At 49.4% G+C, this 22,507-nt stretch overlaps 1 protein-coding gene across 1 annotated transcript in view; it reads left to right on the forward strand.

Moving 5' to 3' along the window:
* Positions 1-22,507, forward strand: part of BCORL1 (BCL6 corepressor like 1) — a gene marked incomplete in the record, with an annotated part of 57,930 nt that overhangs the window by 12,420 nt on the left and 23,003 nt on the right. The window contains 5 exon segments of the mRNA XM_027767240.1: positions 6-188; positions 8,472-8,637; positions 9,993-10,073; positions 12,292-12,699; positions 17,960-18,183. Of these exon segments, the coding sequence (XP_027623041.1) occupies positions 6-188; positions 8,472-8,637; positions 9,993-10,073; positions 12,292-12,699; positions 17,960-18,183 (1,062 nt within the window).

Raw genomic sequence — 22,507 nt, forward strand, 5'->3', positions numbered from 1 at the left:
AGGCGGGGCAGGCGCGAGTTAAACAGGAGAGCATAGGGGTCTTTGCTTGCAAGAACAAATGGCAGGCAGACGACGTGGCCGAGTCTCTGCCACCCAAGATGAAGTGTGGCAAAGAGAAGGAAGGCGAAGAGCAGCAGCAGCAGCAGCCACAAGCCAAGCCCACGGCCCGGAGCTCCCACAGACCCAAGGTGAGTGTGGGACTAGGGCCCAGGGGGTCGAGACGCTGGTGGTCTGCTTTGCTCAGCAGCTCTCAGCCTCCTCTGACCCCTTCCTGCCTGGTTGGAAGGCCTTCATAAAGTGAATAAGGGGCTTGTTGTCCCCCTTCTATGGTGCCTTCTCCATATATGGTGTTTTCTAAAAATTATTTTATTTAACATTATTTATTTATTTAGGGGGACAGAGTGAGAGAGAGAGAGAGGGAAAGCGAGAGAGCAAGCCTCCAGGTTCAGGACTTGAACCGCAGTCAGCCATGTGGGAGTCCCTTTTCTTTCATTCTGCTGGCCCCTCCATATATGACATTTTAACATGAGGAATAGCTGTCTTGTATCTCCTAGGATGTGGGAAATCACTCCATCCCTGGGGTTAGGGAAGCCATTATCCCAGAGGAGACTGGAAAACGGAAGAAGATATTGGTGCGGGAAATCAATCCATAACAGGCTCTTCCCTGAATAACCATTCTTCCTTTTCCTTTACCGAGAGGACTGCTGGCCTTGAGAACTTACGGCCCTGGGTAGAGATAGACAGGGTCTTCACTTGTACCACTGGGGGACCGACTTGGGAGTTGCTCAGTCTTGTAGGGTCAGCACCAATTGGGCTTCTGGGCTAATCTGCCATTCTCTAACCCCTCTAATGCTTAAGGTGGCAGCCTTGGGTTTTGACCCAGTGGGAATTTGGTGTGCAAGGCAGATGGATATCTGGGTCTTGGTTTTTGGTTTTTTAGGTTTTTGCCACAGAGAATGTGTGCTCATCAGAGACAAAGAGAGGAAAAGAAATCACCTGGTGGGGGAAGGGAATGACCATGTCACAGTCCCCTCTCCATTCTCCTCTCAGGATTTTGGGCATGCACATACATGCTCCCAGTGTGATTTTCAAGTCTGCAGGTTTGGGGCTCGAACTGCAGTCAGCCATGTGAAAATCCAGTGCCTTAACCATCACATCACCTGCTGGACCCTGGGTCTTAGTTCTTAATATGCCATGGTTGGTTGCAGAGCTCTAAGCAAAAAATGAACCAGGAGCACTGGACTCGAATTCACTGATCTTCCAGGGGCGATCTAAGGCTACCGGGGAGCCGAGGAGATTCTTGAAATGATTGAAGATAAGGTTTATCCAGAATATGAAGTAGTGTGAATAATAGAATTTGTTAATGTCTATTAACAAACCTGTTGATAGATAAGGGGTCTTCAAAAGGTTCACAGAAAATGCACATTATGAAACTGTATATGAGTTATTAAAAATTGTACCAAAATAAACTTGTACTTTAATTCCATTTTTTCCACTAACTTTTAGAAGTCTTCAGACTTAAACACAGATTTTTAGCCAGAGAACCATAAGTTTATTTGTGACACAAATTTTTACTCTTTTCTTGGATCAGAGACCACTTTGAGAAACTCATGAGAGCTCCCAACCCTGCCCCCAGAAATATGACCTCAGGGGACCAGCAGGTGGCATAATGGTTATGTCGCTCGACTTCTCTGTAGTCGACTGTGGTTCAAGTCCTGGACCGGGCGGCTTAAAACTCATGCCAGGCACATGTGCATAGGTGCCCCCAAAACTGAGAGGAGAATGGAGAAAGGATTGTGGCATGGCCATCCCCCTCCGAGGAGGGTGATGTCTCGTTTTCTGTCTCTTTCTTTCAGTGAGTCCACGTGTCTATAGCAAAAATCTCTCTCTCTCAAAAAGAAAAAGGAAAAAGGAAAAAGAAACATGACCTCAGAATTTCAGGAGATTGGGGCCAGTGGGTGGTGTGGTGGTTAAGGGTGCTGGACTCCCACATGGCTGATGGCTATTCAAATCCCATACCTGGTGGCTTGCTTTCTCACTTTCCCTCTCTCTCACTCTCCCTCTCTCTTCCTCTCCCTCTTTGGTCAAAATAAAATAAAATAAATAAAGTTAAATAAAATAATTCTTTTTTTAAAAACCATTTTTGCTATAGGGCACATGTGCTTACCAGAGAGACAGAAAGTAAGAAGTCACCCCCCAGAGGGCATGGCCATACTACAATCCCTTCTCCTCTAGTCTCCTAGGATTTTGGGCACGTACACACATGCACCTGGTATGAGTTTTAAGCGACTCCCACATAGTCGACCACGGTTCATGTCCCAGACCCAGTGGCTTAAAACTCATGCCGGGCGCGTGTGCGTGCGTGCCCAGGATCCCAAGAGGAGAATAGAGGAGAAGGGATTGCGGCGTGACCATCCCCCCTGGGGGATGATTTCTGTCTCTATGTCTCTGTCTGGTGAGCGCACGCACCCTATAGCAAAAACCTCTCCAAAAAAAAAGAAATTATTTTCTTTAACTTTATTTATTTATTTTAATTTGATCAGAGAGGGACAGAGAGAGAGAGAGAGAAAAAAAAAAGTAAGAAAGCAAGCCACCAGGTCTGGGACTCGTACCATGGTTGGCCATGTGGGAGTCCAGCACCTTTAACCACCACACCCTCTGCCAGGCCCCAAAATAATTCTTTATTAAAGAAAAACAAAGAATTTCAGAGTATTCATGGATCCATCCCTTCCCCCAAACTCACTCACAGACTCCAGGTTAAGAACCCCTGGGATAGGGACCAGTAACTGGCGTAATGACTATGTCGTTGAACTCCCATGTAGTCGACTGCAGTTTGAGTCCCAGACCCGGTGGCTTAAACTCACACTGGGTGCATGCACGTGCATGCCCAAGATCCTGAGAAGAGAATGAAGGAGAAGGGATTGCAGCATGGTCATCCCCCCCTGGGAGGTAATTTCTCGCTTTCTATCTCTCTGTCTCTCTCTGTCTGTCTGGCGAGTGCACACGCCCTATAGTAAAAAACAAAAAAAACCTCTCCATAAATAAATAAATAAATAAAGTTAAATAAAATAATTCTTAGGAAAAAAATGCCCACCTTTCAAAAAAGAAAAATAAAATAGCCATGTATTTTCTTCCTGTGTGTTCTCTCTCTCATTAAAAACAAACAAAAAACCTAGAGACTGGCACTGTGGCCTGCTAGTAAAGAGAGCCAGCGCTTACGTGGCTGATCATGTGGTTAAAATCCTAGCCCTAGTGGCTTGAAAGCACACCCAGCATGTGTGCATATGTGCTCCAAGTCCCAACGGGATAGAGAAATGGAGGAGAAGGGATCGTGGCATGACTATGCCCCCACTATGGAAGGGTGCTTCCTCCCTCTCTGTCTCCCTCTCTATGTCTGTCTCTGGCGAGTGCATGAGCCCTCTGGCAAATTAAAGCAGTGAGGGGGACCAGCAGTTAGCTTAATCGCTATGTCACTGGACTCCCATGTAGTCGACCGTGGTTTGAGTCCCGGATCCGATGGCTTAAACTCACGCCGGGCACATGTGCGTGTGTGCCCAAGATCCCGAGAGGAGAATGGAGAAGGGATTGTAGCGTGGCCATCCCCTCTGGGGGGTGAGTTCTCACTTTCTATCTCTCTGTCTCTGTCTGTCTTTCTGGCAAGCGCACGCACCCAATAAGAAAAAACCTCTCAAAAAAAAAATAGTAATGAGAACCCTGGGATAGAGTTTGGTGGGGTTTACTCAGTGCCATCAATACCACCCTGTATGTGAGAGACGCACAGGGGAGGAGCATAGGTCATGACATAGAACATTCGGTCAGGTAACTGATCTGCCCTTGGTAGTAACACAGAGAGTAATAATCCATGTCATTAAACTTAGCATTTGCTGAATTCCTACTATATACCGAGTACTTTCTACATACATTCTTTCATTGAATCTTGCAACAGCCCTATGAAGTAAATGCTAGACCAGTTTACAGATGAGAAAATGGAGGAAACCAAGGCTCGGAGAGGATAGGTTCCTCAAAGTCACACAGTGGCTAAATGGCGGAAGTAGAAGTCAGACTTCGGCCTCTCTGCCTCCAAAGTCCATGCTCTGCTTTGGTCCTGCCACACCATCTTCCACGCTCCCTATGTGTTAATACAACTATCCCATTGAGCTGTTAGCAAGTGTTTGTTGAATGGCTGCCGTATGCCAGTCCCTCGCAGGCAGTGGGAATGTATCTTCAGGAGGGCTGTGTAGTGGATTGGTGAGGAGTGTGTTCTCTGGAGCCAGGCACAGAGCCCGAGTTTGAATTTGCATCCTAACTCTCTTTACCTGTATTGCATTGCTCAAGCTACTTAAGTTCTCTGGCCCTCAGTTTCCTCCTCTGGGCAATGAGACAATTATAGTAACTACTCATAGGATTGTTGTGAAGATTAAATGAGATGATGATATGAGATGTCCAGAATCAAATCTATAGAGATAGTAGATTAGTGGTTTCCTAGGGCGTGGGAGGATGGCGTAAATGGGGAGAATACTGAGTACAGGGATCCCGCACGAGATAAATGGTGATGGTCACACATCCCTGTGCCTATATAGGAACAGTTGAATCATATACTTAACTAAGTGAATTGTGTGCTATATCTCAATAGGTTATATTTCAATAAAGCAGTTAAGAAGATGCAGTGAAGTGATCTAAATAAGCACTTAGAACCGTAACTGGCCATAGTAAGTGCTCAGGTTAGTGTCAGTGGTTACTGTTACTGTTAGTATTACACCCAGAATACACATGGTCCCTGACCTCACACAGCTCGTGTCTTGCAGATGACTCAGTGACTGGCAGGCTCTCTCTGCCCCTTCGATGTTAGATAAACAGTTTAGTAGACTCACTGCCAGAGGTGGAGGGTAGAGAATAAAGTTACAGGACCCAGGGCCTGGAAATAGCTTTCATGGATGCCTACTCCAATTTAGTAAATGTCCATTTTTCTTTTTTTTTGGAGGACAGATAACTCAGATTTAATCCCCCCCCCGAGGGTGTATGTGCTTATCAGAGAGAGACAGATAGAGGGAGAGGGAGAAAGTACCCCCATGGAACGTGTTCACATTGCAATAATCCCTTCTCCATTTCTCCATCCTCTCAGGATTTGGGGCAAACGTGCACACATGCCCAGTGTTTTTTAAGCTGCCAAGGCGGGGACTTGAACTATGTGATCAGTTACGTGGGATCTGGCTCCCTGAACTACCAGGCCACAGGGCTGGCTAGAGCTTTGTTTTTTATTGTTGTTCTATGAAATTGGCTTAGAAAGAAACCGTTGACAAGCAAACTAAGATCAGGGATTAATTCAAAACGGCCTGTTGCAGGACATGACCCAGAATTAGAGTGTTCTGTTGCCTGTGTTACCTGCCCAAGGCCCTCTCCAAATCCCAAAGGGCTTCTCTCAAAGAGAGTTCTGCTTCATTTGGTGCGGGGCATGTTTTGTTTTCTTCTCATTCTTTGGAAAATTCTTTGGAAAGTATTTCAAAGTTGTGTTACCCGGAACCTTCATCTTACGTGGTCTCCCCATCCTCTCCACTTTGCATAAGTTGGGGCATGTGGCTTATTTTCACTTTCAGAGCTGCGCTTGCAGAGGATACAGACAGAAATCCCTACTAGATGTCCTGTTTCACTTGTTGTTCTCTATCCGAGGAAGTAAAGGTTAATGATGTGGACTTGAAAGAGCCAGCTAAAAATGATACTCAGAAACAAATAGGACATGTTTAAATTGATGTGCATTTACCTTTATTCTCCCTGACTAAAAATAGTTTATCTCCAGGGCCAGCGGGTGGCCTGGTGGTTAAGGTGCTGGACTGTCACATGGCCGACCGTGGCTTGAATCTCAGACCTGGCAGTTAGAAATTCAGGCCGGGTGCATACGTGTGCGTGTACCCGAGATCGCAGGAGGAGAATGGAGGAAAAGGGATTGTGGTGTGGCCATACCTCCCTGGAGGTAATTTCTCACTTTTGGTCTCTCTGTCTCTGACTCTCTCTTTGGTGAGTGCGTGTGCCCTGTGGTAAAACCTAAAAAAGAAAAAACAAAACAGTTTTTTTTCCAGCCATACCTGAGCTTAGGCAGCAGTTTTCTGCTTCCTCTTTTCTACCGACTTCTCTTCTCCTAACACTTTGGTTTGTAGAAACTGGTAGCAAGTAATAAGGAAACCCAAGCAGCAGGAGCTCATGGGCGAAGGGCACTCCTGGAATCTGGTGCTTAATGGAGACTCCCTGTCCCTGGAGAAATGAGACAGCCCCCCACCCCACTTCAGTAAGGAGTCCGCCATCCCCTTAGCTGGAGCTAGACACTGATAACCTTCTAGAAGATGAGGCTTGGGTGTGCTTAAATGAGAGTAAACTCAGACAGGTTTAACTCTTTGGTTTCCTCCTAAAACTTGCTTTCTTATGAAATGTTTTGCTTAGGCTGCGCTCGCTGGGTGCCGGAATGCTGGAAACCCCTACATTGCCCTCTTTCCTAGTTAGTGTAGTTACTGGCACAGAGATCGCAAAGCTTGCAAGAATATGTGACAGGCTTAGAGTGTCCTTGCAGCATGTCAGGACAGTCGTCGTGCCTATTAGATGTGCCGGGTAGTAGGCATGAGTGGGGCAGAGCATACACCAGCCAGGGAAGCAAGTGGGGAAGGGAGGAGTGAGAGCTGATGCAGAGGCCAGGGCTGGGGCCAGGAACCTGGGTATTTAGTCTTTTTTCTTTTTCTTTTTTAAAGGTTTTTGCCATAGGGTATGCATGCTCATTGGAGAGAGACAGGGAAAGACAGTGAGAGGGAAAGTGAGAAATCACCCCCTAGGGAGAATGTCCACTATCACAATCCCTTCTTTTCCATTCTCCTCCTGGGATTTTGGGCTTGCCTGCACGCATAACCAGCATGATTTTCAAGCTGTCAGGTCTGGAACTTGAACCGCCATCAGCCATGTGGGAATCTAGCACCTTAGCCATCATGCCACCTACTGGCCCTCTGGATCTTAGTCTTAGCTCTGTTTGTTTCTCTCTCTCTCTCTCTCTCTGTCTGTCTCTCTCCTTCTTCTTCCTCCTCCTCTTCCTTCTTTTTTTTCTTTCTTCTTCTTCTTTTCCTTTTTATTGATTTATTTCTTCCATGAGCAAGACAGAGAGAGAGAGAGAGAGGCAGAGCTAAATAGACAGCACCCCAACAGGGCCTTTTTTTTGGGGGGGGGTGGAGAGCTTTTTGCTATAGGGTGCGTGTACTCGCCAGAAAGAGAGAGACAGAAGGCGAGAAATCACCCCCCAGGGGGATGGCCACGCTGCAATCCCTTCTCCTCCATTCTCCTCTCGGGATCTTGGGCACGCACGCACACGTGCCCGGCGTGAGTTTAAGCTGCCAGGACGTGAACTGCGGTCGACTACGTGGGAATCCAGCGATGTAGCCATTACGCTAACTGCTGGTCCCCCCAACAGGGTCTTGATATCAAGATGCAGCCCCAGCCTCAGCCAGCCTCAGATCATGGGCAGGCACACCTGGCACACTCAGAAGATCTCTGGACATGAGCCCTGAAGCCCCAGTCTGTGTGGGCCAGCCTCACAGGGTGTCGTGGTACCTCCATGTCACCATCTGTGTTCCCCCAGACCTGTGTATTCCTCACTGCCAGCACAGATGAGCTTATTTGCAGGTTGTCCTAAACTAGTGAACACACCGATCCGTGCATCATCTTGGCCAAATCATTCAGCCTCTTGTCGTGCAGCCTCAGTTTCCTCATCTCTTCAATCGGGATGGCCTTAGCTCTCTAATATCGGAGAAGGGTCGTTAGGAAGATAAAATCCAATAACAGAGACGAAAGCGTTGGGAGAAGCTGGAAGTGCCGCAGAGTATAAAGTGGCACTATTCATAATGCCTGGGCCTCTCCCTCGTGCTTCATAAGTATGGGAGATGTGAATTGCTCTCGTGTGGTGTTTCCCTTCTTGCCTTAGTTGAATCTATTTTTTGGCATTAATTTACATATGAAAATAGACGATTTTTCTTGAGTTGGCCCAAACCGAGAGTGATTCTCAGTTGCTAGTGTCACTACCATTCACAGCGAAGTTATTTGAACAATGTAGCCACCCAACTTGCAGAAGAGGCATTTTTGTTTAATGCCGCTCTCTCCGCTCTCTTGCTCTCTCCGTTGGTATCTGGATGTAGAGTACGGGGCCTGACTTTGCACCTTTTCAAATGACTTTGGATGTTTATTCGAGGGCTTGTTGACGCAGACTCCATAGACCTCTTTCAAGTGATGGGGTGAGGATGCCTCTGGGGAGTAGCCAGGGCACTGGAGTCAGTCCAGAAGAGGCTCTGTGGCCCACTGTGGAAGGTCAAAGATGGCCTTGCCCCCATGCCCCACCCTGAACAGCCTGCGTTCAGGTACCAGAAACAGGACACACAGCTCAACCCTGGGAAAGCTTTCTTGAGTTGTGAAACTGACCTCAGACCTGACTCTCTACCTCTCCATAGTGCCGGAAGCCACCCAGTGACCCCCAGGAACCCACCAAGAAAAGCCCCAGGGGGGCTTCAGATTCAGGAAAAGAGCACAATGGAGTCAGGGGAAAGCACAAGCACCGGAAGCCAACAAAGCCGGAATCCCAGTCTCCAGGAAAACGAGCTGATGGCCACGAGGAAGGTAGGACCCAGAGGCCCTGGCTTTCTGGGCTGGGGGGGGGGGGGCCGGCTGTGGCCTGGCCTGTTACTGGGAGGTTTGGGACCCTGGGACTGCCTGGAAAAGTGAGACTTCTCAACACCTCTGAAGTCAAAGGCCAGGGAGGAGGGAGCAGGGACATATTTCTCCTCCCCCTAGACCTGGATTAAGGCCCAAGTAGGCAGTTTCCAGACAGACAGACAGCAGTCCTACCACAGAGCAGACAGCCAGTTTCCCTGCAGTAGGTTTAGGCTCAAAGAAGAAAAAGGTTTAAGGAGAATTTGGACAAAACCAGTAGAAAGGGGGGCCATCACACTGTTTTCTCTCCTTTGGGGCTTACTGGAAAACTCCCATTCTAAAAAGAAAAAAATAGGGCCAGCTTTGTAGCCTAGTGGTTAAGGGAGCTGGAGCCCAGAAGACTGACCACAGCCAAGGTGGCTTGAGAAACATGCCGGGCATGTGTGTGCATGTGCCCAGAATCCCCATAGGATGAAGAAATGGAGGAGAAGAGATTGTGGCATGACCACACCCCATTGGGAGGTGCTTTCTCTCGCTATTCCTCTCTCTCTCTCTCTGGTGAGTGTGCACACCCTGTGGCAATTAAAAAATGATGTTAAAAAACATTACAATAAAAATTAAAAGACAAAAATAAACTGCTGTGCAGCCAGCTGGAAGGGTTTAGAGAAGTCTTAAACCCCTATTATCCTTTAGGGGCGCATTAATCATTAGGGAACATGGGGGGTGTGTGCTTAACATGTGTGCTCTGTCCCAGATAGTTCTAGGCATCCTCATCAGGGAGCGAATCCTCAGCACTCCTGACCACCGTGGACTGTGTCCGTGGTCCTGCTCCTCGGACATGACCTGCCTCTTCCAGCCTGCTCTTATATAGCAGTTTTACTCTGTTCCCCGCTCCCTGCCCCCCCCCCCTCCGCCAGGCTCAGTCCTCTAAGATTCATTGAGGTTGCCCTTCTCTGGGACCTGCTCCAGCTCGGTTATAACTTTGTTGAGGTGCAGCAGCCTCAGAGTCATAGAGGCAGCCGGGCTTTCTACTTTCTGGCATGCTGTCGAATCGATTCTGTGCACTGCCTTTTTTGGTGTCAGCAAAGATGGTCAGACACCCACTGTGCAAAAAGCACCTGGAAATGCTCATTCTCTAGGGCAGATACATGTGATAGCAGCATAAGGTGAGCTTATAAGTGTCACCCAGGGTAACCGTATAGGGTAGATATTAGCCCTCCCTTGACTTTTTTCCTACCGGAGCCTCTCAGGTGGACTTTCTGCTGTTTAGACTCTGACTGTGATATTTCTGCCTTCTGTCCCGAAACCACGTACCACTTCAGGTTCCTTGGAAAAGAAAGCGAAGAGCAGCTTCCGTGACTTCATCCCTGTGGTTCTGAGCACCCGGACACGCAGTCAGTCTGGTGAGTGAGACTGAGGCGATGGCCCATCGTGGTGTCTTCTGTGAACGGAGAGGTGGTGATCTGACTGAGCGATTCCGCTACTGGCCCAGCTGGACAGTGGGGAATTTGATTCACTGTTCTAAGATGCCCAGCTCCTAGTAGAGACGAGAGAGCCCCTGGTGGGGGGAGTGAGCATTGCCCATGATTTTCGGGCAGTTTGCCTAGCTTTGCAGAGCAAGGATTTGATGCCTCTTATCAGAAGCCAGTGATGGAAAGAAAGGGCTGCTTTGCTCAGGAAAGCTGGGTCCCCTCCGAGCCTTGGCATTTCATGATTACTGGGGCCAATCTCAGGCACAGACATTTAACCTTTGAGCCTCGGTTTTATTGCTCTGTGTGACTAACATCATCAAAATTGGAAAGACCAATGCTAGCAGGTGGCATGGTTGTTAAGGCACTGGACACCCACTGGCCAACTGCAGTTCGAGTCCCGGATCCAGTGGCTTGAGAGTCATGCCAGGTGCATGTGTATACATGCCTAAAATCCTGAGAGGATGGTGGGGAAAGGGATTGCGGCATGGCCATGCCCCCGGGGAGTGATGTCTCACTTTCCCTCTGTTTCTCTCTGTCTCCCTCCAGAAAGCACACACTCACACACCCCCATGGTAAGCTCCTTAAAAGAAACCTTGGAAAGGCCATCGAATGGTTAGCGCTGGCAGAATCGCAAGTGGCCCTCTACATTGGTATTGGTCAACCCCAGGGTCTAAAAACAGAGCCCTTTTATCTTCTGCTAGCCTCTGTGTTGGTACACAGGGTTGAAATTTGCCCCATTCACCCAAATCTCCATGCAAATTGCATAGACCGGAAGGCAGGGCTCACTATAAACTCAGTTATCTGACATTCATTAACTGACGTTTCAGCACATGGCGAGCAAGGTGGTAATTGGGACTCGTAATGATGGCCTGGAGGCCTCACAAAATCCTGAAGTGTCCTCTGAATCATCAAAGAGCGATTACATTAGGGCCAGTCCCATTTTAGTGTTAAACACATTGTACTGCATTTGATTCTTTGGCAATTGGTGATCCCTGTGTGATCTCTGTGGTGATTGTGTATTAACCAGAATATTAGATTACCCAGAACACTTCGTTCCTTGCCTGGTGTGTATAATAGAAAGTTTGCTGGCTAGGTGCTGTCTCAAAGCGGTCAAGAGCGGCTGCGTTCGCATGAACTTTGTCTTTCTTCTGCTGACCTCACTTGGGTCTAGGGAATGTCGAGTTAATAGCCAGGCCTTGGGAGAAGGATGGTTGTGTCTCACAGCTGCTTCCGAGGAAGGTGTCAGATCTCCTGTAGTGCGAAACTGGGCCAATTTAGGATCGTACTTTTGTTGTTAGCAGAGTTGGAAAAAAGAGAGGGGACAGAAAATGGCCTCTTGCCAAAGTGGCTGAGGTGGGCAGGAGAGGTGCCATGGGTCCTGGGTGGTCAGGAGAGGAGGGGGACATGTCTTCCCAGTGGTGGGAAGCAGCTGCAGCAGGCTGGGGGGAGGCGCCAGGGGAAACGTCCCACCCCTGAACTCTTGGCAACTCAGTAGGAGGTGGGGTCAGTTTAAGGGAAGAGGGCCTGTTTGTGGTGCGTTTGGGCGTGACTAAACCAGGCTGTGTCACAGGAAAGGGACTCTTGCTTCGCTTTTCCTGAGACGCTTCTGTTGTGGTGATTTTGCTTGTCTGGGGCAGCTCTGTGAAGTGAGATAGGCGATGCCACAGGGCAAGCAGGGGCACGGGAGTGATGCCAGGCTGGCCTTCTTTGCCCTCCACCAAACCCCAGGTTTCCCGACAGCAGGAACCTGTGGCCCTCTCCTGCCCTGCACACGATGCATGGCACCTCATAAGCACTAAGCAGGAGTTTGTGGACTGCATTCGAGTGACATGGCATTGTGGATGACTGAAGGCGTGTGTTTCTTATGCCCGAAAGTTGTACGATGCGTTGGACCCAAGCGCTTATGAGTGAAGGATCTCACTTGAGCCTCAGAACAGCCCTGTGTGGTCAGCGAGGGGAGAATAGTGTACCGGTTATATAGATGAGGAAACTGTTGTAAAGGAACTTTCCCCAAGTATACAGCCACCGCCTAGCAGGGCTTGAAATTGAACCTCAGACCTTCAAACTCCTAGCATAGGGCCTGGGCTTTGAAACCGTACCTTGTCCTCTGGAGAGGCACCTGACCATCCTTTGTCCATCCTGTCTACAGGAAGCATCTGTAGCTCCTTTGCTGGTATGGCAGACAGTGACATGGGAAGCCAGGAAGTCTTCCCCACGGAAGAGGAAGAGGAGGTGACTCCCACTCCAGCCAAGCGTCGAAAGGTGAGAAAGGCCCAACGGGACACCCAGTATCGCAGCCATCATGCCCAGGACAAGACTCTGCTGAGCCAGGGCCGCAGGCACCTGTGGCGAGCTCGAGAGATGCCCTGGAGAACAGAGGCTGCCCGGCAAATGTGGGACACCAATGAGGAGGAGGAGGAGGAAGAAGAGGAGGAGGAAGAGGAAGAGGAGGGCCTGGTAAAGAGGAAGAAGCGGAGACGGCAGAAGAGCCGAAAATACCAGACTGGGGAGTACCTGACCGAGCAAGAAGAAGAGCAGCGACGGAAAGGCCGAGCAGGTGAGGCTGGCCAGGGAGCTGTTGTCTCCACAGAAGTGATCTTGGCTTCTGGGAACCTGTGGGCATCTAGGGTGCTCACACCACGGCCTGCTCTATGTCAGTCAGAGGCTTCTGGGCCCGTAGCAACATGGTGCTCTGAGCCCCAGCTAGCTGCCAGAGGGGCCCACTCAACTCCAACCCCAAGCTTCTGGCTTTGGGTTGAGACTGAAGGATTTCTGACTGGCAAGCTGAGGACACGAATGCCCCAGATCCCTCTGGTTTCTTGTAGAAGTCTGTGCCTGTGGGCAAGGCCCCAGTAGCATCCTTGGGACAACTCTATACCAGAGAATTCTCTGGTTGGTTTGAGAGTTGAGTCTTTTAGAACAGGCCTTTCTTTCTCCTAGAATCTTGGGGTCAGGAGGAAAGTGGTCATTGGCTGCCTTGTCTGGGATGCCTCCAGCCCCTAAACTAAAATAAAGGACAGTGGTTCTCTCAAACCAATAGAAGAACCTCAAGCAGAAGCAGGCGGAGCTCTCCCTTTTTGGTTAAAACCATGAATATTATTTAGAGGCAGAGGGAAAACTTTGAGGTGACCCAACGTGGCATCATTTTTGTTGGACCTGAGCTAGGAAAACAGGCAGCCCAAAGAGAAAACCAGGCTTTCTTTGCCATATCAAATGCTGTAACATGGAATCTTGGAGGCAGAGACTGTCACAAGAGGTTAATAATATCAGTGTGTTCTATGACAGACTGTTCAGGCTCCTTCCTATAATAGTGGATTTCTAAATGAGCAAAAGCACATCTCTGGGTTCCGTAAGAACACCTCTGTGGCCAGCAGGTGGTGTAGTGGTTAAGGTGCTGCACTCCCATATGGCCGACTGTGGTTCCTGTCCTGGTCCTGGTGACTAGAAAATCATGCTGGGCATGTGTGTGTGACTAAACAAGGCTGTCACAGGAAAAGGACTCTTTGCTCCATTAGGGGAGACTTTTCATCTAAAATCTGAGAGGAGAATGGAGGAAAAGGGATTGCAGCATGGCCATCCCCCCGGGGGAGTGATTTCTCACTTTCTCTGTTCAGCGAGTGCATGTGCTCATAGCAAAAAATCACTTGAAAAACAAGAGAACACTTCTGTCTCTCTGCCTTTGAAGCAACAGTTGATTGTTTCCTAGAATGTATGCATTCTGAGTTGCTTGGTTAACAACTACTGTCTGTTTACTAGGTCAAACCGAGTAATCTTATATTGAGTGAGTAGTATATTCTGGATTTGCTATAATGCAAAGAAGGCTTAACCTCCTTTCCAGCTGTGTTTAAAGGGTGAGATATGTGATACCTATCCCTATACTCCAGAGAGTAATTGAGCTAATTTGTATCTACTGTTTGAGAGAGTGAGGATAATTTTCCCTTTCTTCTGCCAGAGCCATAATGGATTGGTCAGGAGTTGGTTTTCAAGCCAGTGGCCTTAGCCACTTGCACTAGGATAAAGAGGAACTTTTGTATCATCCTATGTTCTCTAATGGGAGCTCATTTCCCCAGCTTGGAAGGTTCCCATGGAATTTACCAGCTCTTGGAACCAGAAGGCCTTTGAGGTTGCCTGGTATAGTTTGCCACACAGTGCAGAGACAGAGATCTCCACAGCATTCTTGACAGGTAGCTGGCTAGCTTTTGCTTGAACACCTCTAGTAACATGGAGAACACTCCCGATCATGGTGTCCTATTTGATTTGGGGGCAGCTCCAGCTGTTGGAGGATAGGTCATTCTTGTCCCATGGATGTGTCGTGTCTCAGGGTTTTGCATCAAGGCAGCTGACCTTGGCATACATGGAGACTTTAGAAAGTTCACGGAAAAATGGAATTAAAGTATGAGAGCCAGTCCAGTAGTGCAGTGGTTAAGTGCTATGCACTTAAGTGGAGCTGGATCTCACATGGCTGACTGCAGTTCAAATCCCATCCCCGACAGCTTGGAAAACGTGCTGGGAGCATGCATGTGCATGTCCAAAATCCTAAAAGGATGAGAAATGGAGGAGAAAGGATTGTGACATAACCATTCCCCATTTCAGGGTACTGTCTCTCTCTCCCTATTTCTCTCTCTTTCTTTGATGAGCTCATGTACCCTTGGGCAATAAAGAAAAAAAGAGTACGAGTTTATTTTGGTTCAAAAATTTGTTGAAATCTGTACTTTTTATTTAAATTTTGCTATAGGGCCCATGAGCTAACAGGAGAGATGGGGTGGGGGGGTGAGAAAACACCACCTGGGAGGATGGCCATGCAGCAATCCCTTCTCTTCCATTCTCCTCTTGGGAATTTAGGCACACATGCAAATGCACCTGGTGTGTTTTACAGCTGCTGGGTCCGGGACTTGAACTGCATGGTTGGTCAGTGGGATCCAGTCACCTTAACCACTACACCACCAGCTGGTCCCATGCATAGTTTTCTCATGATACACATTTCTCTGAACTTACTGAAGACCCTAGATGTGGCTTGGTCACCTTCTTTCAGACCTGATGACAGCATCTTCATGGAGGAAATGCCTGGTAAACATCTTCTCAGAAAACTCCAGTCTCTCTCACTACTAGCTATCTTCCAGGTTGATATCAGAGAATCAGGCCAAGCCCAAACTAGGCAGGTCACTCTACTCCTGCCTGAGCCTTGTGACCTTTCCTTTCATCCTGGACTTGACTGTCCCCTTTCTTGACCTGTGGAGGGAGTAGAAAGAGCTGCCTCCCCTCACATACCTAATACTTCCACTCTCTGTACCTTAAAGCCCTTGCTCCTCCATGACCGAATACACTCCAGAGCCTGCCCTTGCCCTGGGTAAACAGGGTAGGGGCTGCTTCTTTTCCTGTGGCATCGAACACTGTAACATAGCTTCCCTGTGTTTCCCGAGGGCCTCATAAGGCATGGTTCTGTTCCTCTTCCTTTTGTCTCAGCTTAAACTTCTTACATCAAAAGCCCTGGTTTAGAATGTTCTGGCTAGAAGCACCATTAGAGACTGTTTAGCATGGTCATTCTTGGAGACCCACTAGTAGACTTGGACTAGTTGGGAAAAGGGGGTAGTATGGCAGCTGGCCTTCAAAGATCTTTGCGTAAGCGATGGCCAGCTGCTCGTTTTGCAACAATGCTTTGGCCATCGGGATCTGCCCTTGCCTTGCCCTCATCGTGCCTGAGAGCCTGTGCCAAGTTGAGAACTCTTGGATCTCAATCCCTCTATCTCACAAATTGGAGAAACTGAGGCTTCAGCAAATTCACTTCACAGGCCATGTGCTACGCATGGTGTTCAGTCCGGTGGGGGAGATAAAAAACACATAGCTATGGCCCTACTTGCCCAAAGAGCTTACACTGAAATAATATGCCACGATACCTGACTGTTTATAACACTCCATAAGGGGCGTTTTGCATGCATCCCCTCATTTAATTCTCATACCACTTTGATGGTGTGGATCATAGTCGTCCCATTTTACACAAAAAGAAACTGAAGTTCACAAAGTTAGTGGCCAAGCCACATAATGCAAATGTTACAAGGGTAAACACATTTTTTTTTTTTGGAGAGGTTTTTTTTTGCTATAGGGTGCATGCGCTTGCCAGAGAGAAAGAGAGACAGAAAGTGAGAAATCACCGCCCAGGGGGGATGGCCACACCGCAATCCCTTCTCCTCCATTATCCTCTCGGGATCTTGGGCATGCACGCACACACGCCCAGCGTGAGTTTTAAGCCACCGTGTCCAGGATGTGAACCGCGGTCGACTACATGTGAGTCCAGCAACATAGCCATTACGCTAACTGCTGGTCCCAAGGGTAAACACTATTGACCCTACACATGGGGCTTAGGACAGACCTGATGGTATGAAGTTCTTGATAATGGAGTTCCTTTTTTTTTTTTTGCCTTAGGCACATGTGTTTACCTGAGAAAGAAGGAAAGTGAGAAAGCACCCCTAGAGGGGATGGCACATCACAATCCATTCTCTTCTAGGGATTTTGGACATGCACGCACATACGCCTAGTGTGATTTTCAAGCTGCTGGGTCTGGGACTCGAAATGTAGCATCAGCTATTTGCCTCCATGCCCCCTGCTGCCTCCCCAGCAGGTTTCTCTGAAATTAGACTGGTCCGTTCAGTGGCCAGAATTAGAGATGTGGTCTCATGTGTTCCAGTGACCCCAGTGACTTGATTTCCAACCAGGAAAGGCAGGTGTCTGCCCCTGAGCCACTGACTGCCAGCTAAGTAGGCCCACACAAATTTCTGGGTTCAGGGAGTTTCTGGGGTTTTGAGCAGGCCACTCAGTGGCTAAAGCCGAGGCTGCGAAGGCAGCCACCTACCACTTACTCCCAGTGTGCTTGATACTTAACTTCACGAGACCAGCTAGATTTCTTTTAATATCGGATGGAGAAAGAGACAAAGGAGGTGGGGAATAGCTGAAAAGAAATTCCTACTTGGGCCTAACCTGGTGGTGCAGTAGGTAGCAAATGTACCACAATGCTAGCAGCCCCATGGCCAACTGGGTTTGGGTACCCAAGTTAGCTTGAAAATACACTGGGTGCATACATGCATGCCCAAGGTCCTGACAAGCGGGAGGGCCAGGGAGGGGACCACGGTGCAGTGAGACCCTGTTTAGGATGCATCTCTCACCCCCTCTTTCTCATGCACACATACATGCCCTCTATCATAAATAAAATTTGAAGAAAGGAAATTCCGATTTGTTCCAGGCTGTAGAGAAATCCTTTTAGAATTACCGTCATCTTGGGACCAGCAGTTAGTGTAATGGTTATGTCGCCGGACTCCCATGTAGTCGACCGCGGTTCACATCCCGGACACGGTGGCTTAAAACTCACGCCGGGCGCGTGTGCGTGCGTGCCCAAGATCCCGAGGAGAGTGGAGGAGAAGGGATTGCGGCGTGGCCATCCCCCCTGGGGGGTGATTTCTCGCCTTCTGTCTCTCTGTCTCTCTCTGTCTGTCTGGCGAGCGCATGCACCCTATAGCAAAAACCTCTGGGGTGGGTGTGTGGAAAGAATTAGCCTCATCTTGAGGACAGCTGGATGGGCTGCCCCCTGCTGGCAGGGCTGAGTGCTGTCTCCTGCTTCTAGAGGAAGGACTTGGCAGCTGAGGCATTGTCCATCTGAGAAGCATTTGCTGGACCGATCAGCACTGTACCAGACCCCCATAGCAGATAGTTATATAGCTCTGCACTGCGATTCTAAGCCCTAAAGTCTTCTGGTTCATCTTCAAGGAAGGCATTGCTTTTCTGTGTTTCATTTTTGATGTCCATTCTTTCCCGTTTCTTGCCTTCAGATTTAAAGTCCCGGAAACAGAAGCCGTCTCCCCAGAGCTCGGAGCATTGCCTCAGGAACAGGAACCCTCTCTCACCCAACAAAGCCCAGGGGATCTCGGATTCACCAAATGGTTTCCTCCCAAATAACCTGGAGGAGCCAGCCTGCCTTGAAAATGCTGAAAAGCCATCAGGAAAACGAAAGTGCAAGACCAAGCACATGGGAAACATCTCAGAAGAGGCAAAGGTGAGTTGCCTTCCAGGGGAGTTGGAGTGGGGAGGGGAGGGAGTGGCCTGGAGGAGGCAGGCTTTGCACCAAGCTCCTCTCAGCCATCCTGGTGTGGGGGAGTAGGTGGGGAGGATCAAATTAACCCGTATGTATTGAGGTATTGTAAACTAGTTCTGGAACGGCTGGAGGGGGGAAATGAAGAGGGGTAAAGTTACAGCTACTCTAGGGCTTGGCCTGTGACAGATTTTCCTCTGCAGTCCTTGGATCTCCTTTGAGGTAAGAAGAGTTAGAGAATATGGCAGGATGTTAGCCTGAATAGCTTGTTAACATCCAATCAAGAAGCCTTTGTCTGGGTTTAACTCACTGGAAACCAATCATGGAGCTTTCTGAGTTAATCAAGGTAGAAAGGAACGTGTTGAAGCCAGGGTTTGGATGTCCAGACAAAGGCTTCTTGAGGGTAGGGCTGAAGGAATTCCACTGGGGCCTGGGCTATAGCTGCCTTTCCACACTCCCGCTCCCCAGCTCCTGCTTCTCATGGAGGGAAGCAGAGCGGGCACTCGCCAGTCAGTAGCCAGGCAGGTATCCCTGGGACTCCCCCATTCCAAATCAGCATCACTTCTGCGCTTGATGCCTGTGGCATTGGTGTTTGGCTCAGACAGGCCTCACCTGGATGAACTGCACATTTGTGAGCAGTGAAGGTTTAGGTTCACATGGATACCCGTAATACCTATTTGTTATTAACAACAGAAGGCCATATGGGCTTGTTTTTGGTGGTTGTGATTTTTTTTTTTTTGAGAGATTTTTGCCATAGGGCCTGTGCACTCACCAGAGAGACAGAAAGTCAGAAATCATCCCCCCCCGGGGGGGTGGCCACACAGCAATCCCTTCTCCATTCTCCTCTTGGGATTTGGGGCACTCACGCACATGCACCTTGTGTGAGTTTGAAGCTGCTGGGTCCAGAACTCGAACTGCAGTTGACCATGTGGGAGTCGAGTGCTTTAACCACTATGCCACCCGCTGGCCCCAGTGATTGTGATTCTTAAGGCTCTGTCCAGCTCCTTTAACACTGGCAAACTGTGGGAGCCCAGGTGTTCAACCCCTCCTTTACCCCAACTCTCCCAGAAATTTGTTCCAGCTCAAACAAGGCACTCCTGTCTATTTCCCTATCTTTAAAAATGGACATGACATGCCAGGTCCTTTCTTCTTCCTTTTCTTTCTTTCTTTCTTTCTTTCTTTCTTTCTTTCTTTCTTTCTTTCTTTCTTTCTTTCTTTCTTTCTTTCTTTCTTTTTTTTAAGAGAGATTTTTGCTATACAGCACATGTGCTCATCGGAAAGACAGAGAGAGAAAGCAAAAAATCACCACCTGGAGGGTTGGCCACACTGCAGTCTCTTCTCCATTCTCCTCTTGGGATTTTGGGCGCATGTGCACATGCACACACACAGACACACACGCCTGGCGTGAGTTTTAAGCCACTGGATCCAGGACTCAAACCGCCGTTAACTATGTGGAAGTCCAGTGACGTAACCATTATGCCACCTTCTGGTCCCCACCATGTCCTTTCTGTCTCACAAAGGTGTTTGGGGGAGCAAAGTAGGTAATGGCTGTGACTGTTTTTGCTAATCCTAAAGTCCTTTCCCAGGGTTGGTGTGTGTCCTTGTGCTTCAGACAGAGTTCAGAGTGAGGGGACAGGGACAGAGGCACAGGGCTTGGCAAAGTAGTAGTGTATGCTCCATTTGGCCCCCAGAGTGGAAGGGCCCCAAGGGCCGAGCGGGAACCCTGGCCTGTGTGAAGTGCTCCCTTCCCATGTGGCTCTCAGTGTTAGGCACATTTTCATTATCCTTATTTCATAGTGAAGGACCTGAGGCTCGAGGACGTCAGGGACTAGGGCGTGGTTACTCAGTGGTCATGAGTGACAGAGTAGGGGCGTGAAGCATGCCTGTCTGCCTCGGAAGCCCCAGCTCTCTCCATACGCCACTCAAGGCCTGAATGGGTGGCTGCGGGGGGCAGCTGGGTAGGAAACACCACCATCTTGAGAAGTAAAAGGTGGGTGTCTGAAGCTCCCAGCCTCCCCCCCGGCTCCTCCACAGACACTCGGATGGCCTGTCGCACACAAAGTGACCAGCGCTGCCACTGAGCCCCGCACTCTGATGCTTTTGTCTAATTATTCTGCCTGGCACCGTGTCTGCTGATATGTCCTCCTGGAGAGGTTTTAGGCCCTCCCACCTCTCTCCTAGTTGCCACCACATGCTCCAGTTGCCCCCATGGCTCAAGGCTTTGTAGTGGGATGCAAGGCACACGGAGGGCAGGGGACACTCCTGTAACACGAAAGGGGGCATGGGCCAAGGACTTCTTCCCACAGAGGCTCGGAGTCAGGGGGAAGGGCGAGGGGGCCCCCACTTGTTCTTGCTCCTGCTCCACTCAGGCAGCCTCTCTTGCTGCTCTCTGGTATCTCTGGCCCCAGAAGGAGTCACCCTTTTACCCAGCATCCTCCAGTCTTGCCACTGTACACTCTATCCTCCTGGTGGAGGAGTATTACACCAAAAAGCCGTATTGTACCTGATAGCTGGTGCCCTCCTGCTAGGGAGTGCACCTCTCTGCCCTGATGGGCACTGATTGAGGCTTCTCCATGGCTTGGGATTTACAGAGGAAACAATGGCCCGATCTCTTGTCCACTACTGCTGCTTTCCTGCCTCTGTCTTTCTAGGTGGCTTTCCTGGCCGCCCAGCACTCTGCACATGGCTGGCATGAGCCGAGGCAGCAAGTGTATGTTGCAATAAAATGCCCACCCTGAGTTAAGTGCTGTAAGAACAAATGAGAAGGTGAGAACAGGCATCCTACCCTGAAGGAGCTTAAAACCTCCTTGTTGGGGCACTCCAGTTCTAGATGGGGGGGAGAGGCAGGAGAAGCCAGACTTACCTGTGAGGCACTGAGAGGAAGTCATGGAGTGAGGCTCTGGGTTATCAGGCGCTGCACTTCAGACTAGGCGCTCTGCGTATGCAGGGAGAGGGGGCAGTGGGGAGCAGAGGGTCCCAGAACATTGTAGAAGGCACAGGACTCAGCATGTACATTATCTCACGCAGTGTCAAGGGTCAGGAATTCAGGAGTGGCTTAACTGGCCTGATTTGGAGTCTGTCATGAGCATGCGTCGAGGCGTCAGCCGGGACTTCATTCCCTGGGAGGCTTGAGTAGGGCTGGACCATCTGCTGCCAGGGCAGCTCGCTCTGTGGCCAGCAAGTTGATGCTAGCTGTTGGCAGGAGGCCACCTTTCCTTGCCCTGTGGGTCTCTCCAGAGGGCAGCTTGAGTGTCCTCATGACATGTCAGTCAGCTTGGTCCTCTTGGAGTGATCCAAGAAAGGGCCAGGCAGAAGCCCCGGTGCCTTTCAGGACCCAGCCTCGGAAGTCACGCACCTCATTTCTGCAGTGTCCTGTTGGTCACACAGGTCAGCCCTGTCCGATGTGGGGCAGGGCTACACACAAGAGCGAATATCGGGAAGTGGGGCACCAGGAGCCTCTTGGAGGCCAGCTGCCACTCTGGCTGCCGAAGACTCATGTCCCTCCTGCATGCAAAGTATCCCCACCCCTCCCAAGGCCTTCTGAAGTCTCCAACAGTGGCCTCGGCTCCAAGTTCAGGATGTCATCATCTAACTTAGGTCCAGCTGCAGATGAGGCTCCTTCTCTCTGGTTCCTCCTGGTCTGGAGACTCTTGAATTAAAGAGACAGGGTCCCTGCCCCCAGATACAATGTATCATGGTGGGACATTCCAGTTCATGATGGGGGACAAAGAGAGGTACATAGGGTCACTCAAGGGGACAGGACTCTTTTTTTAACTTTGAATTTGCATTCCATCATTGTATTGTACGTGCCTATAGCTCACAATGTGGTTTTTCAAACTATGCATGTAGTACATGACAATCAAATGAAGGCTGTCACCATATACATCATTTTCTTTCTTTTCCTAGAGAGAGACACAGAGAGAGAAAGAGAGAAATTGCCCCCGGGGAGATGGCCATGCTCTAATCACCCCTCCTCCATTCTCTTCTCAGGATTTTGGGCATACATGCATGGCGTGTGCCCAGCAGCCTTTTCTTTTTCCTTTCTTTTTTCTTTTTGGAGAGGTTTTTACTATAGAGTATGTGCGCTTGCCAGAGAGAGACAGAGAGACAGAGAGACAGAAAGCAAGAAATCATCTTCCGGGGAGGTGGCCATGCCGCAATCCCTTCTCCTCCATCCTCCTCTTGAGATCTTGGGCATGCTTGCCGTGAATTTAAGCCACTGGGTCCAGGACTCGAACCGTGGTCAGCTACACGGGAGTCCAGCGACATAGCCATTACACTAACTGCT

This window comes from Tupaia chinensis, unplaced genomic scaffold (assembly GCF_000334495.1).
Source record: "Tupaia chinensis unplaced genomic scaffold, TupChi_1.0 Scaffold144058_2, whole genome shotgun sequence".
NCBI lineage: Eukaryota > Metazoa > Chordata > Mammalia > Scandentia > Tupaiidae > Tupaia > Tupaia belangeri.